Source organism: Oncorhynchus tshawytscha, linkage group LG02 (genome assembly GCF_018296145.1).
Source record: "Oncorhynchus tshawytscha isolate Ot180627B linkage group LG02, Otsh_v2.0, whole genome shotgun sequence".
Taxonomy (NCBI): domain Eukaryota; kingdom Metazoa; phylum Chordata; class Actinopteri; order Salmoniformes; family Salmonidae; genus Oncorhynchus; species Oncorhynchus tshawytscha.
This window is the reverse complement of record NC_056430.1, coordinates 71,991,119-72,007,986: the sequence shown is the minus strand read 5'-3', so window position 1 is coordinate 72,007,986 and position 16,868 is coordinate 71,991,119. Positions and strand designations below refer to the sequence as shown.

The following is a 16,868-nucleotide window of genomic DNA, read 5'->3' as shown; positions in this document are numbered from 1 at the left end:
AAAAAATCTGCCAATTAGCCAAAATCAGTTCACTGTGACATTACAACAATTTGATTACATTCAGAAGACATAGGGAAAGTCAGAGACAGAGAGAAGAATCAGAAAGAGGGAGAGAGAGAGAGTGAAGAAAACATTTTTTTCCCCCACACAAGGCTGCCAACAGTCTCTCCGTGGCCCAGTTAAGAGTTGAAGACAGATCCATGTGCATGTTCACATGTTGGTTTGGTATAGGTCATCTTAGAAACCCTCTATATTACCTATGGCTCTTTGAAAGTCTCTCAAAGTATGTGCAAGTGTGTGTTCAATACTATGACTGAAAACAGGTAACATAGCCATTCATTTGTGGTAAGGACAGGAGTCGGACAGTCTTATGACCTGTTGGACTGAGCAAACTCAATTAGTTTATGTCAAAGCCTGAAGAAAATCTATTTTGTGTGAGGGACAGTGGGGCCTGTGTCTTCAGGACAGTGGTGTGATAGAAGGAGAATGACCATGTGTCCAACCAATCAGCAAACAGTTTGAAGACCTTGATTGTATTGTATTGGTTCCAGAAACATGGCTGTGTAAAGAGCAGGAAGGGGATTATACCCAGGATTGGTAATCACTTGGAATGTTCTGGATATCTTAGATGATGACTTATGAAAGAAGTCTTTTAAATGCTTTCATAAGAGGGTCTCGTGTCGCAGTTGGAACCAGACCAGAGGGAGAGTGGAATATACAAATTAACACCCATCTTCACAAGAAACAAGCTTTAAAAGCCATATCAGGCACGAACAATTGCCAAAGACTCTGGTCACCCGAGACATTGACTGTTCTCCATGCTCCCGTTCTGCTACCAGTCACTTTTCAGCCTTGTTTACATGTATATCATACTACCAGTCCCTTTTTATGTATGAACCCACCTCAACCACTCCAGTATCCCTGCATTGAATAAGGTACTGGTACTGTCCTGTATATACTACCACTCCAGTACCCCTGCACATTGAATAAGGTACTGGTACTGTCCTGTATATACTACCACTCCAGTGTCCCTGCATATTGAATAAGGTACTGGTACTGACCTGTATATACTACCACTCCAGTATCCCTGCACATTGAATAAGGTACTGGTACTGACCTGTATATACTACCACTCCAGTATCCCTGCATATTGAATAAGGTACTGGTACTGACCTGTATATACTACCACTCCAGTATCCCTGCACATTGAATAAGGTACTGGTACTGTCCTGTATATACTACCACTCCAGTATCCCTGCATATTGAATAAGGTACTGGTACTGACCTGTATATACTACCACTCCAGTACCCCTGCACATTGAATAAGGTACTGCTACTGACCTGTATATACTACCACTCCAGTATCCCTGCACATTGAATAAGGTACTGGTACTGACCTGTATATACTACCACTCCAGTATCCCTGCACATTGAATAAGGTACTGGTACTGTCCTGTATATACTACCACTCCAGTATCCCTGCATATTGAATAAGGTACTGGTACTGACCTGTATATACTACCACTCCAGTATCCCTGCACATTGAATAAGGTACTGGTACTGTCCTGTATATACTACCACTCCAGTATCCCTGCACATTGAATAAGGTACTGGTACTGTCCTGTATATACTACCACTCCAGTATCCCTGCATATTGAATAAGGTACTGACCTGTATGTACTTGCATTCTTGTTTCTTTAACTGTCATTGTAGTTCTTGTGTGGTTTTTATTCTTAATTTTATTTTTTTATTATATTTTCTATTATTATCTACAGTATATTATTATCACTGCAATGTTGGGAAAGGGCTCTCAAGGTAAGAATTTCACCGTACTGTTTTAAACCTGTGGTGTCCTGTGCAGGTGGTGACTAAACATTGAAACGTGAAACTTGAATATGGTGGAGCTGTTTCAATAAACATATCAAGAACCAAACAGACAAATTAGACACATGCAGGAAGATAAGGTTCCGTATGTATCCCAGTTCAATTGTCAACGGTAAAACAACAGTGCCACAAACAACTGAAACAAGGCCAACAAACCAATGCATTTGCTGGATGAGAAGTACATTACATGTTTTAAATGAGTGAGTGAAACAATACTTACACCTTCAGGGAATTAGGTTTAATTTAACAGGTCCAGGTTGTCACTCAATAAAACTTGGTGCCTTCACTTTATTTGAAGTATTATCTCCCCCTTTTCTCCACTCTTCCAATGCCTTGGTCTCCTCTTCCTCGTCCCTCTCTTCTCCTCTCTGTCCCTGCAGTAGTAATGTGATTAGCAGGAGAATGTGGCTGGGCAGTGCGGACCCACTTAAGGACTCTTTATTTGTGAACTGTGAGAGGACTGAGGAGCGTACACATCTCACTCTCTCTTCTCTCTCTCTCTCTCCCTCTTTCTCTCTCTCTCTCTCCTCCTCTCTTTCTGGGTTCCAGCTGTTTCCAGACATACGTGTTCTCTTCATATTCACTTTTCTTTTGAGTCTTCCTGTCATTCCCCCTTCCCTGCCCCTCTTTTTCCCCTTCTCTTTGATGCAGATGGAGGTAAAGAATGATTGTTATCCTATATGAGCTATGACATTATTTCAAGAACCCAAAAGTATAACAGCAAATTCTCCACATTTCTCAAATGATGACGCATTTCATCCAGCTCTGGTTATCGTCCAAGTTCAGTCCAACACATCAACTGACCAAATCCAGGTGAATACCTTCCATACTGTTGACAGTGGATTTGCCCTGCCAGGTAAAAGAATGCAAGAAAGTGATTTAAGGTTGGAGGGGAGTTAGAGATAGATAAGGAGAGGGGGAATGGTATGAAATAGAATGAACATAATTTTTTATTCACTGGTATCCAGATGTTATTTCTGTTCTCTCTCTCTCTCTCGAAGTCTGTTGTTGTGCAGTGGCTGCTGTGAGGTCAGAGTTGGCTTCCAGCTCTGCCAATGAAAGGGGGATAACAGGGGAAAGAGTTTGTAAAAGAAGGGAATAGAGAGAGAGGGAAGAAGGGAAGAGGGGAAGAGGCATAGGCACGTGCAGAGGTGTTGCAATGCTGTGCAATTCTTCCTTCCACACTGACTGAGAGCATTAGTTGAGGAGAAGTCAAACGGATGTACATTCAACTGGTTTGCATTAACATAGACAATTTGTCACCTCCCCCGAATTCCATTCTCTCTTTCTCAGATGTTTTCCTCTCTCTCTCTCTCTTTCATCCGAAGGGCCAGACTCTCATTTACTGCTCACGTGTGGTTTGAACTTTAACTCTGGGTCTCTCCAACACTGTCTCACAGTGGAGGAAACTCAACACTGCATCTGGGATGGATCTGGTGAGTGACGTAACAAACACAATAATAACACAGTAGCTGCCTGTTGTAATCACAACAAAACATACACAAGAGTACATACTGTAATAACTGTACTTTTTGGACATTCCCTGTCTGCTGTAAATGCTTCATGCTTTCATTCATAATCTGTTTATATATATTTTTTAAATGTATCTGTTATTTTATAGTCTATGCCTCCTAGAGCAGTACAGTATCTTGGTCATTCTATCTCTTGATGGTTGGGGATTTTACAAGGCTCACATGAATTAATACTTTGAGGAAGTGGCCAGAGCAAAACAGGAACCCCAGTATTGCGACCTCTCTGAGGCCAAGACTAACAGATATTGACATACACATTCTGGGCAATCTGAACAGGGGAAAGGCTAGGAGCGACACTCATACACTGTTTGGGAAATTCAACGAAATCCTTCCAATACTGATACAGGTATTCCTATCTCAAGTGACCACAAACAAATAGAAACAGAGGGGGGAAAATTAAACCTTTGGTGTCTCTTCAAAATGTGCATCTGGATGGTTGAAGTTCTGTGTGTCCTGATGTGTTTGGGAAATCATCAGGCTCAAGGTAAGGGTATTTAATTAACAAAACATTTAAATATCAATACCATGATACAGTTGAAAGTCATTTTTTCATGTTAGAAGTTAGAAATGTCATGATAGAAATTCCTGTTATCATTTACAGAACTGTCTTTTCTCATCAACATTGTATATCAATGAATTTCTAGCGGGCTATATCAAAGTATTGCAAATCAATACATAAGTAAGTTGCCTATTTGGTTCTTCGATGTCAGATTGAGCCTTACTCTACATCCCCCTGTGTAATTTAGAAGCCAACCCAGCTATCTCCATGCCGGACAGAATCAGGGTGGCTCTGGCAGGAGAAACGGTCCTTTACAAACCCAAAGTGACCATCCCAATGAATCAGAGCTCCAGCAACTTAGTTTGCTCTGGGCCTCCAGAACAAAAGAAGATAAAAGAATGGATTATTCTCTTTTCTCCTGAAACAAAAACAAGAACATTTAATTTGGAAATAACAGCATATAACAGTTCATACTCAGGAGAGTATAACTGCAAGTATAAAAATGTGGAGATCTTCTGGACCCTTCTGGTGAAAGGTGAGTGTGTGGTAGAAGAAGAAGAAAATGAAGGAATGATAGAAAGATAACAGTTAGTCAGTTAGTGAAACTTCTGTTGTCCACATGTTGAGTAACAGGAATTGTTGACGTGACAGTGAAAACACAATCCTTTTTTAAAAGGGACCTTTTTTGGTACAAATACCGTAGATGTCAGCTGAATGTCAGATGTACGCCACCATCAACAACACGCACGATTGTCGTCATGAAAATAAAAAGCCCTCTAACTCTTTTTTTTTCACTTGACATTAATCTACTTCCAACCAAAGTGTTCAGCCATTGACTGACACTGGACAAACTCTAATGGTACTATGTTTATTGTCTCTGTATCTCTGTGTCTCTGTATTTGTCTCTGTCTCTCTTTCAGACGAGGGGTACCAGCAGCTTTACTCTGGTTTCATCCTTTTCATCGTGTTGGGGGCTCTTACCACAGGCCTCCTCATCTTCAGTGTGATCGGCTCCATATACGTGTTCAAAAGCCAATGGGTAAGAGGTTTGAGAAAGGTTTGGTGGAGGTTCTGAAACACCGTATATTTTTGTACCCTTCTGTTGTGGTTGGTATGTTGTCATTGTATCAGTCCGTGTGTGTGTTAACTTGTGATTTCCAGGGTCAATTTATATTGAAGAATGGAAGTACTGGTAGTGGAGTAAGCGGAAGGAATAGAGGGGAGAATGAAGAGGAGGAGGAGAACGGTAACACATCAGTGAATGCAGCTGCCTCTGCTCCAGTTTATGCTGTAAGCATGTCTCTCTATCTCCATTGACATGCTGTAACTATATCACATTGATTTTACGAGTTGAACCACAACACAAAAATGACCTTGACACATGTCAAAGCTGTGTGTGGGTCATCAAAAGAATATCATCAACAAATATCCACTGTTTTGATTAACTTCCACATCCACTGTAGGCCCTACGTGATCTACAAGAATGAATGTGTCTCACCTGGAACTCTCTCCTCTCTCAGAGTCTAGAGTCTCCGCCAGCATCTGTCTATGAGGTCTTGACCCCAGGAGCACCAGCAGCTGCAGTAAACCGTGAATCTGTCCAGAGGAAAGGAAAAGTAAAGAGAAAGTCAAAGGAATCGGTCAGTCTGAACATACACTAACCAGGAAATATAAATCACTAAAGCCTTGGTTTTGTCATTCCAGATATATTATATTTAATTGTATTCTATTTTTCTACTATATTCTATATATGAGTAGACCTATATCTACCAATAATGTTGATAAAGAGCTGTTCGAGTTAATGGGGATGCTACTGTCCTGACCTCTCTCCCACTCTCCTCCTACAGATGGAGAATGCAACGCCGCAAGGGGAAGGAATATTTGAATGCGTCTATGAGAATTTCTGACCTACTGGCATCTGCACTGTGTTTGGGAAACTATATGCCTATATTTTCCTGATTTTGCAATCTCTCTTGTTCTTTTACACAGACCTAAAATCACGTATGTATTTTTTTTTTTTACCCTGCAGCTTCGTGACTTCTGTTGAAAATAAACTGCTGTGTCTCTGGTTGTTGTCATCACGGAATGTCTCTGGTTGTTGTTTTGTCTAATTAACATATATCTGCAATATGTCAGATTCATTTTAGCGAGAGATTTTGCAAACTGAACCCTTGTTCTCCAAAGTCCCACCATAATAAGATTGTATCCAATGAGACTATTAGGCTATTTTGAGTAAGAACCAATCGAAACGCGTCTCCCATCTCTACTTCCGGGTTTGGTTTATTTACGTTTTTCATCTATTGTTGACCATGGCAGCGGAGGGGGACTTTCTGATGAGATATCGTGCTGTATCAAATAAATTGAAAAAGTACGATTTATTACGTTCTTGTCTTTGTTCTGTGTATCCATTCGAGTGACTATGTGTAATGCATGATCGTCTAATCTTTTGAATTGCGAGCCAGGATTTCACAGCTAGCTAGCTAACGGTAGCCGGCTACACTTGCTGTCAGTTCCATGGGTCCAAAGAAAGCATCAAAAGCGTTTTATTTATTTATGTTGCCATTTTTTGGCTAAACTCACTAGATAGATAATTAGTTAGCTGTTTCAAATGAATCCTCATCCCTGAATGATAATGATTGTTTAGCTGACGTTAGTTTTCTAGCGTTGTAGCCAATCAGGTACTAGAGCAGTGGTTACTAGGCTAACGGCAACTAGCTAACTAAACATGTCTGACATTCTGTTGTCCCTACTGGCTTAGTTGTAATTTCACTTTGCCCACCTTAGACGTTTTCTTCGGAAACCCAATGTAGCAGAAGCAAGTGAGCAGTTTGGTGAGTAGCTAATGTGTCCTGGGAAAAAATGTATGACTAATAACCATGTTTCTGACATATCAACAATTCATTCATATATTCATGTTTTCAGATGCTGACCCCTACTATTAAGTACACCATTTGCACAACTTCTGTTGATTATGTGGCTTGCATCTCACCCAGTATTTCTGATTGGTTGCAGGCCAGTTGGCTAAAGAGCTGAAGCAGCAAGACTGCCTTCAGTATGCAGCCTTCTGTGACCTTGCAATGGCAAGGTAAGTCTCCATCTCTAACTATTGCCACCTAATCAGAACATATTGTTTGCCCATATTAATATCATACAGACATGGGTAGCATAGAATGATAGATCAATATTGCCCTTTCTCCTCCATTGTAAGTATCCTACAACCGACATTATTTCCTACTACCTATTATAATGTAAATTAGATATCTCACATTACAATATATAATCTATACCTGTTATATCCTACCTGAACCCACAGGTGTGAGCAGACTCTTTTCAATGCTCCTGGGGAGGCCCTGGCCCTGACCGATGCTGCCCGGCTCTTCCTCCTCTCTGAGAAGGAGAACAGAGCACTACAAGCCCCAGGCTTTGACGAGCACCTGCAGGCCGCACTCAACTGCTACAGCTTCGCCATCAAGGTAAAAAAGACTACAAATGTTTGACATAATAGAATAGAGATACACAAACAGGTCATAAGTTAAAGGTCACGAACAGTCAAAATCATGTTTTTCATGAAATTTGATGATATTTGGATAAAACCAGATCAAAGTATGAAACATGACTGTTGCTTCTACATTGGTAAAGTTTGATCCTAAAGTTACTGGTCTCCTCCCCCATGTCAAACACTTTTATTTCAGGAGGCGGGATTATTAACGCGATAGGGGGACAGCAGGTGTGTGACGTCACGTGTTTGTAGAGGGGCATGGTTTATATACAGTAGCTAGATAGCTACTTTACTGGTGCAAAATTTGACTGTAGGGTGTCAGCAAATATAATTAAAAGTTTGCTTTTCATCTATGGCAAATATACTTCCATCTGTGCCTGGTGTTAGCTAGTTACTGTCTAGCTTGGTCTTCAGCCAGCATGGAGCAAAAGGGGGCATTCAAAACTCTGACGCAATTGTCATGTCAACACATCCGTCAGTGCTGCTGTGAACTGCATCACAAGAGACATAGATGTATAAAATATAAAAAACATCATTGATGTAATTTTAATGTTGTATTGAATTGCTTTACGTTTCACCAAATTTGCTTGAGATGATTTAACTGCAACACTGCTCACTGCATCCACGTTTCTTGACAGAGGCGTTTCAAAGAGCTGCCAGTCGAGGCATTTCAAAGAGCTGCCAGTCAAGGCGAGCTCATGACTATAAGCTTCCCTATTAAACCAGATGGAACTGACTGACTTAAAGTGAGTGCAGCATTCAGTCTAGTTTAACCAGGCTTGGTGAACAACAGCTGTGAAAGGGAAAATGATCCATCAGAATATCTATTGGTTTGCTAGGGCATTTAAATTATAATCTAATCCTCTTTAGTTTATTGTTGAATCCATCTGAAATAACAGCTACAAAGAGATAGACCAAGCATCTGGAGAATTTCCCATACATACTAACAACCCATTTTCCCTGGCCTTTCCCCTAGATTCCTCTGGAGACAGTAGTATAATGCGGTGTTTTACAAATGTGTTTCAGGTGTACATTGAGATGAACCAGCCTGTCATGGCCGCCAGTCTATCTCTGGAACTTGGCAATGCCCTCAAGGTAATGGACCAAACTGATCACAAAAGATAGATTGGCAACCATTCCTCTTCTATGTCAGTCTGTGTAGTGAATTAAGATCATATGATCATCCCTCTCATCCTTCTCTCTCTCTCCTTCTCTCTTTTTTTCTCTGTTTCTCTGTCTGCTGTTCTCTCCCCCTCCCTTTCTCCCTTTCTCTCCCTCTTCCTCGCTCTTCTCATCTTCGTCTATAGGAGATGAACAGACCAGGTGAGGCCATAGTTCACTACCAGAGAGCAGCAGAACTCCAGACACAGCAGCCCATTGAGTCTCTGCTGTCTATGGGAGAGATGGCCACCTGCAAAATACTCACCCGTGAGTACAGTGGCGGGATCTGTGGGGGTTGATGGGTCTGGACCGTAGGTGAAGATGTATTGATCTCCGAGCCAGGAAACGGGGTTATGGTATGGGGATTACCTGCATGTGGTCCAGATGTCAGTTGAAGCGTATCCATGTGTTGGGGACTAGAGTATACCAGAGTTGGGTTCAAGACCATGTCAATTCCAATAAGTTGCTTTGGACATGGATTTTCTCCTGAGGAGTGCAATTCAATTTCTGAATTTACTGGAATTGATATTGACTTGACCCCAACTCTGGTGTGTGTTTTTGTGTGTTTCTAATCCTAACAACAACACCATGATCCTGTAATAGACATTGTCTGTTCTCTGTGTGTCAGGTGACTATGACGGCGCGCTGTCCGTGCTGACAGAGATGCAGCTGATGTGTCAGGAGAGGGGACTGCAACTGCCTGGCACCAGCACCCCCGTTGGTGAAGACATAATGGACTGGCCCAACATTTGTGGCTAACTCATCACTTCCTGTGTTAAAGCAGGAAGTTCATGAACTATTCTGAAACTGATAACAGTATGCTTTTCGTCTGCTCATTGTCTTCTTAGGTGCATTTCTGGACATTGTGGCCAAGTGTGAGATTTCTAGAGTACTTTTGCTGATGCTGCTTGAGGTAAGCACAGCATCGCGACGATCGTTGTGCCTTCTTATACCATTACATTTCACTTCACTTGTATTCAATTCCTTCCTACAAACACTTACAGATGATTTATCACTGCTAAATTGCGTTATCTCTCCGAAAGCTGAGAACGAATGTCAATGCCTTTTGCAGCCTCCTCCCCAGAAGTTGTTGCCAGAGCATGCCCAGACCCTGGAGAGATACGCCTGGGAGTCGTTTGACCCTCATAGTCAGGGTAACTACACTACAGCCATTGTTCTAACGTGACTGACCTTAAACACTCATACACACAACACTAGCAGGGTTGGGATGGGAGAACAAAGTTCATAATTATATATTGTTAAACCTATATTTCCAACCCTCTCATTGTAGTGACCTTCCTACCTGAGAATGTCTTCCTGCTTCTGCAGTCAGTTGTGGTATGTGGCATATTTCCTTACGAGACTCTATCACACAAAATACCTATGTATTGGCCCTTAATGTCCGGGTGAGAAGGTCAAGTGTCTCACATCAGGATTAATATTAGCATAATTGTAGCACTGAGTCAACTTTAAAGCAAGAAACCGTCATTGCTACATCTTATGAATGAATGGTATTCTTGAAGAATATAACTTTAAATGCCTCATGAGCTTAGTTCAACTGTCGTACCCCATCAGAACCCAAAATATAAGCGTGTTTTACTCCAATGTTTGTAAACAATGCAAATGTAAACAAAAACTGTACAGCCTAACAACATGATTAAAACTATAATGTTGATATCATGGATGGTCAAGCCCTTGCATCCATAGCTCTGTATATGAATTAGAGTGGTTATGTTTCTCCAGGCCCATCCCTCAGCATTTTACAAAAACAAAGGCAGGGTGACGCTTTGTTATTGTTTTGATTTCAGGATCCTAGCTTTATGCTGATCTGTATTGGTGGTTATGCTGGGCTTTCAAAGTCTTAAGTCTATATCAGTCTATCATTGTGTTGTTGCAGATGGCCTGCCAGGAAAAAGACACAGAGTCCCTCAAGTCTCTTCAACCTGAACTCTGGTAAGCAAAAATAAAATGTCAGTCATGTGGTAGCTATTTAGCTGCAATACACATTTGAATTTAGTTTTTTTCCTTATGATTTTCTCATTGATATCTTGTCTCTAAATTGTTAAGAACATTTCCGTAGACTGTAAGGAAAATGGACAGTACATTTTTCTTCTTCAGGCCTCTTCTCTCAGCAGAGCAGAACCACCTCCTTCACTTGGTGGTGCAAGAGCGGATCACCCCCTCTGGACAGGGGATTTAGTACAGTCCAGATCAACTCACTACACCCCCTCGGAATGACACATAATGGAACATTCCTGTCTCTGTCTTGGTCTGTTGTAGGGCCTCTTGAATAATGTTTTGGTGGGGTTGTCTTTTCTAAAAAAACGTGGGAACCGGACCAAGCATGTCATTGGACATACTGTACATCTTACTGCATCCCCTGTTATGCCTATTAGTGGTCGCAGGATTGCTCTCGTGGTGAAGTCTTGCATCAAATAGTTATTTACTGGAAATATGTTGAATAGATGAAATATGAATGAAAAATATGCTTTTTTTTCTAGCGTTTTTATTTTGTTAATAAATTGTATAGTCTGAACAAACATGGCTTAAATTCCAATGTAATTACAAAACAGAATCCCTCTACTGCATTATAATAAATGGTGATATTACATACACCGCATTGACCTCTGTTCCTGGTTTACCTTTTTCACTTGTACAAATTAAAATGTACTTTGATATAGCAGCCAACCAAAACTCAGAATCACACACATGATTAAAATGTACTTTGATATAGCAGCCAACCAAAACTCAGAATCACACACATGATTAAAATGTACTTTGATATAGAAGCCAACCAAAACTCAGAATCACACACGATTAAAATGCACTTAGAATACACGTTACGACAATTACACAACAAACGGTTACAATGTATTTTGATTGAAAAAAAAATACAATTGGTTATAAAATACTTCACTTATAAAAAATACAAATTCAAATTCCTTTTAAAACATGTACTGGAAATTAAGCTTGTTTGCTGATTGTTCAAGTACTGCAACAGCTATGTAGCATACCTTGAAATATACAGTACTTATTCAATTACACATTACAAATCTCCCATTTGAACAGGCATGCAGTAGTCTGCATAGAAATTGATTGTGCATACAATTCTTTGGGGTCCGCTCTCCCCCCTTCTGTACCACCTTCCTCCTCACAAGAAAAATCAAAATACTGGGACTGTTAATAAACTAAATAAGACCCCTACCCTCCCTCCATCCCTTTCCAACACAATGCAAAAACGTAATAAAAACTATCCTTCCTTACAATCCTCCTCTCCTCCCTTTCATCCCTTGTTCCTCTACTCGCTCTTCTTGCGCAGGACCACGTAGATGACGCCCAGTATGAAGGTGAGAACGAAGGAGATCCAGGCCAGGATGAAAGAGTGTCCGAACCAGCCCTGGTCCTGCTTGTGGAAGATGTCCGTGTAGATGGACGCAGCTATCATTACACACAGACCTAGATGGAGACGAGGGGAGATTTAAAAACACCTGTTAGGTTAATAACAGTTATGTGCTGTACTGGAGACATCACCTCAAAGTCACTCATAGGGCTGTAGACACAACTGCTGATGAGACCATTTCAACCTGAACTTAAATAACAGTGATAGTTATAGCAATAAACAATAGTGTTTTTCAACCATGCTCATGGGGACCCACCCACAGGGTGTGCATTCAAAGACTGGATGATTAGTTATCAGTTTGCATCAGTTATTAGTTCTGTTTGCTACTGCTGGATGGACTACAATAGAACATATACACTGTGTTTATATCAATGTCATTACATAGATTATACAGTATAAAGATGCAGATACAGTGACCCAAGCTACTTACAGGAGATGAGCATCAAGGCTCCAGAGAAGGTGAACCTCTGGCCCTTGGACAAGGTGAAGAGTTGAGCCACAAACACAAACAGGCCCAGGATGGAGAAGATGCAGGCCAGCACTGCTCCGGCCTGCACTACCTGGAGGTATTCTATAGGGGGGTACAGAGAGAACAGGGCTCCATGAGATGGGAAGATGCACATACTGATCCTGACACAATATAATCTTGTCATACAGAACAATGACAGTCATTTATTTTAATTCATAATAATTACAAAATATATATTTTTTTTTTGTCCGTGTCATGTAGGCCTACCAGCAGGGATAGAAATAAATGCATTCTGGGAACTCACCATAGTAAAGGGAACACATCAAAACTAGTTTCACTTTGGAAGCTTAATTCGACCCCTGCCTACTGAGCGAGTATAAGCATACGCACATGTCCACTCTATCTTGTTTTGGTAGAAGCTAATACTGTGTAGCCATAACAAGAGGTGAGCACACAGATGCTATATCTTAATGTGAGCCAGTTTCAACCTGCAGGAAAATAATCCTGCAGCAACAGGAAATGTGAATGACATTTTTGTAGGGGTTGATACATTTTTCGTTGGGAAAATCAAGGCAGACATTTTAAAGTAGAAATTACAAACTTTCAAAGCCTTTTCAAACCTTGAGTACACTACAAGTTTGTATTTCCTGCTGGGCAGGAACATTCCTGCAACACCAGGGTCATCAAATTAAGATACAGCATCTGTACTATACCTTCAGCATAGTCTCCTTTGAGGTTGGTGTAGTGCCAAGCTGAGTCTGCCAGTTCCCACCGGCCCCACACATCTGTGGCCACTGAGTCTGTGAGCCACCAGGCCTGCAGAAAACAACACAGGAGAAGAGTAGCAAAGTCATTGTAACAAAACTTACTAACAGCTATATCATCTCATAACAGTGTTGTAACCGTGTTTTCAGTGTTGGATACTTAGGCCCAACGGTGGACATTTTTGTTCTAGCCCCTGTATTTATTATGGTGTCCATAAAGACGTTCTGAAGTTCATATGGAGCAGGAGAACAGATGGAAAAGAAGGGGTCACTGAGGTGACATTGGAAGCATGTGAAAGTAAGAAAAAGGAGAGGGGATATTTATTTACTTACATTATCAATGGTTGCAACCAGAAGCAGGATGATGGCAGTAATGTGAAGAACAACGATTCCAGCCAGGACCAACATTGTGACTAACTGAGAAAAGATAAGTGTTGTGGAAAGATATACAGTGAGTAGGCTTTGCTGCTTATTAGAAACTGGGTGGTTCGAACCGTGAATGCTGATTGGCTGAAAGCCGTGTTATATTAGCCCATATACCACGGGTATGACAAAACATTTATTTTTACTGCTCTAATTATGTTGGTAATCTGTTCATAACAGCAATAAGGAACCTCTGGTGTTTGTGGTATATTGCCAATATACCAAGGCTAAGGGCTGTTTCCAGGCCCTTCTGCGTTGCATTGTGCTTAAGAATAGCCCTTAGCCGTGGTATATTGGCCATATACCACACCACCATCGGGCCTTATTGGTTAATTATCTTATTGGTATTTACTTGCTAAATACGAGGCATAACCAGATCTAGCTCAAATATTTTAAAATGCTTGTACTGTGTTTGAATTGGTTTGCCTACAATGGGAATAATAAAATAGACCCAAAAGTGCAAACTCCCAGATAAATCAAGCACACAAAGTATTTGACGTCTGTTTTTGATCCAGGTCTGGGATAGAAGAGCGCTCTACCTAAATGAGCAATTGGGCTCGTTTCAAATACGACTCAAATCATTGGATTCGATTGCTCATTCACGTTTAGCCTATAAAATGAGTTTATAGATTCGTTTATTTGTTATCAACTACAATTAGACCGCTTAGAGGGTAAAGTAATAATGGTCGTTTCTGTAGGTCTACCATCACAACAACATTGTTTAAAAAGTTACTCAAGTGTATAAAGTTATTAGGCCTAAACGTTTAGACTATTCGTTTAACTGCAGACTAATCATTATTTACCTGAATATATGCATATATATATTTTTTGACTCAATAGCAAGTTTCAGTAGAGAAAAATTAATAGGCTATTCAACGTGGCCATGTATTTGAACTGGACTACTTGGCTGCACATTACCGTTTGTTATGGATGATATCCCCGTTAGTTGCAACGGGCCCCATACACAGGCTATGAGAAAAGAGCGCGAGAATACGACGACAGAAGTGAGTCTGAAACATATGTGTTATACATAAATGAATACAAAATCTTTATTAAAATATGATCTATAATACTATGCAAGAAGTAAACCTATGTTGACGTTTTTTTGCCGCTCGCCAAGGTGAAATCCATGTTATCCTTCCAGAACGTCCTTATCAACTGAATGTAGTTCCACTATAAAACGTTTAAATACCTCCCCAAAACTATTGTTTTCGCCCACAGAGCCTTAAAAAAAATCGCTAAACAGTACCAACCCTCCACCAATCCCATTGAATAGAAATTGTAAACCGCATTAGGCTGATAAACATTACCTGTGAAGTAGCTTTTACGCACGATAGTTATTTGCAATTCTGAAAAGCTGTGGCGTTAGACCCACCCAGCATCGAATTCATAGCCTACACATCACTCTTTTTTTTCTCTTCGGCCCCTTCCCTCCCTTTCCCCTTTCCCAAACTCCACCCATATCCTCAAACTGTTTCGTATCTTTAAAAAGTCAGGAACTTTAACAGTCTATGACAAATAGGCAACGTTTCCCTCTGTCAAAACACTGCGTGAAGCTAAGTGATCTTCAAAGGAACTCGTTGAATGAATGGAGTGACAATTACGGCTGTGTACAGAATGTGTGTAGAATAGTCCCAGTTTGTAGTATATTCTTAATTCTAAAAGGAACCAAACAAGCATGTTGCGCTCCACTCTAGCCCTCCTCCCCCGCCCTCAAAGCAACATGTAGGCTACACCTCTCCCTTTTACAATGAGCTCTCAACACATGAGAAATATGAAATATGAATATATGAATACCTCACATTCCTATAAGTAAACAACAACACCCAATTCCCCTATGTACACAGTATCGCAGCAGCAACCCAAAATATGAGTAGAATAGCAACAGCCATGACCTATTCGTGTTTTGGGTAATGATATACTGCACACATCATTTCCATAGCAATGTTTCCCCCCCACATAGTTTATGGATGTCATTTTGTACTTTAGTCTATAGGCCTACTTTTTTACCCTCAATATTTCAAGGTATTAACAAATTCTTTCTACTGTGTCTCATTTTCTTCCATTATGAAATCCAACCAGATTTTTGTTTTGTTAATTAACCGCACATGTGAGAAGCGCTCTACATTTGCATAATCAGTTTGGAATTACAGCTGTCAGGTCTAATATACAGATTTGGCGTTATAATCGAATTTCGCATGTAGAGTTTCACATTCTGAGGTCAAATTGGTGGTTCCACTTTTCCTAGATGGGATTTTTCACCTCAAAGCTGTCCTTTTGCACAGTAGGTAGGCCTACTTTGGACATGTCTTGGGGAACATTGTGTTGTCAATTACAGGATGCTCAGTGGGTACCATGGTGATGTCCAACAGCAATATCAGCCTGACCATGACACCTTCTCAAGTAAGTAAATATATAGGTGTATTTCTAGTCTTAGGCTACAAAACAATACAAGTATGTCCTTATCTTACACATGATAATGTGTCTGTTCTAATGTAACCCTATGTCCTGAAGATATTGCCTCAGTTAAACAGCAGATCTACTCTCCAGTCCCTGGGCTCGAACCCCAGCAGGGACATCATAGGCATACCATACAGTGGTGGACCCCACTGTCCATTGTGGGAAAGACATCCTGATGTTCACATTCCAGAAACAGGACATTCCAAACTTCTTAATTGACAGATGTATGTAAAGCCATATATTGTAACACTAGCAGGCCTTGTGGAAGTCATACTGCAGTAGGCCCTGTGGAAGTCATACTGCAGTAGGCCTTGTGGAAGTCATACTGCAGTAGGCCTTGTGGAAGTCATGCTGTAGTAGGCCTTGTGGAAGTTATACTGCAGTAGGCCTTGTGGAAGTCATTCTGCAGTAGGCCATGTGGAAGTCATACTGTAGTAGGCTTTGTGGAAGTAATTATGTAGTAGACCTTGTGGAAGTCATACTGTAGTAGGCCCTGTGGAAGTCATACTGCAGTAGACCTTGTGGAAGTCCTGTTGTAGTAGGCCTTGTGAATTTGTTCTTAACTGACTTGCCTAATTAAATAAAGGTTAAAAATGGTTTTTTTTGCCAGTGTATTGGTATGGACCTCCAGTGAGGGCCTCGCATCCAGTCAGGGTTCCCTCTCCCCAGGCCACATGTCTGGGATATGAGATGGATCTGATGATCTATGGAGAGGAGACCGTGGAGTAAATACTGTATGCACAGGAATTATGATCTCATGCCATGGTAAATTGACAT

General features: G+C 40.8%; 2 protein-coding genes across 3 annotated transcripts; one reads left to right on the top strand and one right to left on the bottom strand.

The window, feature by feature from the left end:
* Positions 1–3,643: 3,643 nt before the first annotated feature.
* On the top strand, positions 3,644–11,199 carry LOC112263534 (40-kDa huntingtin-associated protein). 2 transcript variants are annotated; one of them, XM_024439932.2, is made up of 17 exons: positions 3,644–3,900; positions 4,163–4,450; positions 4,836–4,954; positions 5,077–5,205; positions 5,436–5,555; positions 5,763–6,283; positions 6,700–6,746; positions 6,928–7,000; positions 7,229–7,388; positions 8,441–8,509; positions 8,722–8,842; positions 9,204–9,296; positions 9,424–9,488; positions 9,648–9,729; positions 9,867–9,913; positions 10,473–10,528; positions 10,694–11,199. In XM_024439932.2, the coding sequence occupies exons 6-17, from the start codon at positions 6,225–6,227 to the stop codon at positions 10,773–10,775; spliced, it is 954 nt and encodes a 317-aa protein (XP_024295700.1). In that variant the 5' UTR covers positions 3,644–3,900; positions 4,163–4,450; positions 4,836–4,954; positions 5,077–5,205; positions 5,436–5,555; positions 5,763–6,224; the 3' UTR covers positions 10,776–11,199. The 2 variants fall into 2 exon arrangements, with proteins under 2 accessions (XP_024295700.1, XP_024295709.1); XM_024439941.2 differs by lacking the exons at positions 3,644–3,900; positions 4,163–4,450; positions 4,836–4,954; positions 5,077–5,205; positions 5,436–5,555 and having other exon boundaries at positions 6,193–6,283; positions 6,674–6,746.
* A 326-nt stretch (positions 11,200–11,525) lies between these two features.
* LOC112263555 (epithelial membrane protein 2) lies at positions 11,526–15,045 on the bottom strand. Its single transcript, XM_024439965.2, has 5 exons — positions 14,942–15,045; positions 13,542–13,625; positions 13,158–13,260; positions 12,406–12,546; positions 11,526–12,031 (listed from the first exon to the last, which is right to left on the bottom strand). The coding sequence occupies exons 2-5, from the start codon at positions 13,614–13,616 to the stop codon at positions 11,874–11,876; spliced, it is 477 nt and encodes a 158-aa protein (XP_024295733.1). The 5' UTR covers positions 13,617–13,625; positions 14,942–15,045; the 3' UTR covers positions 11,526–11,873.
* Positions 15,046–16,868: the final 1,823 nt, after the last annotated feature.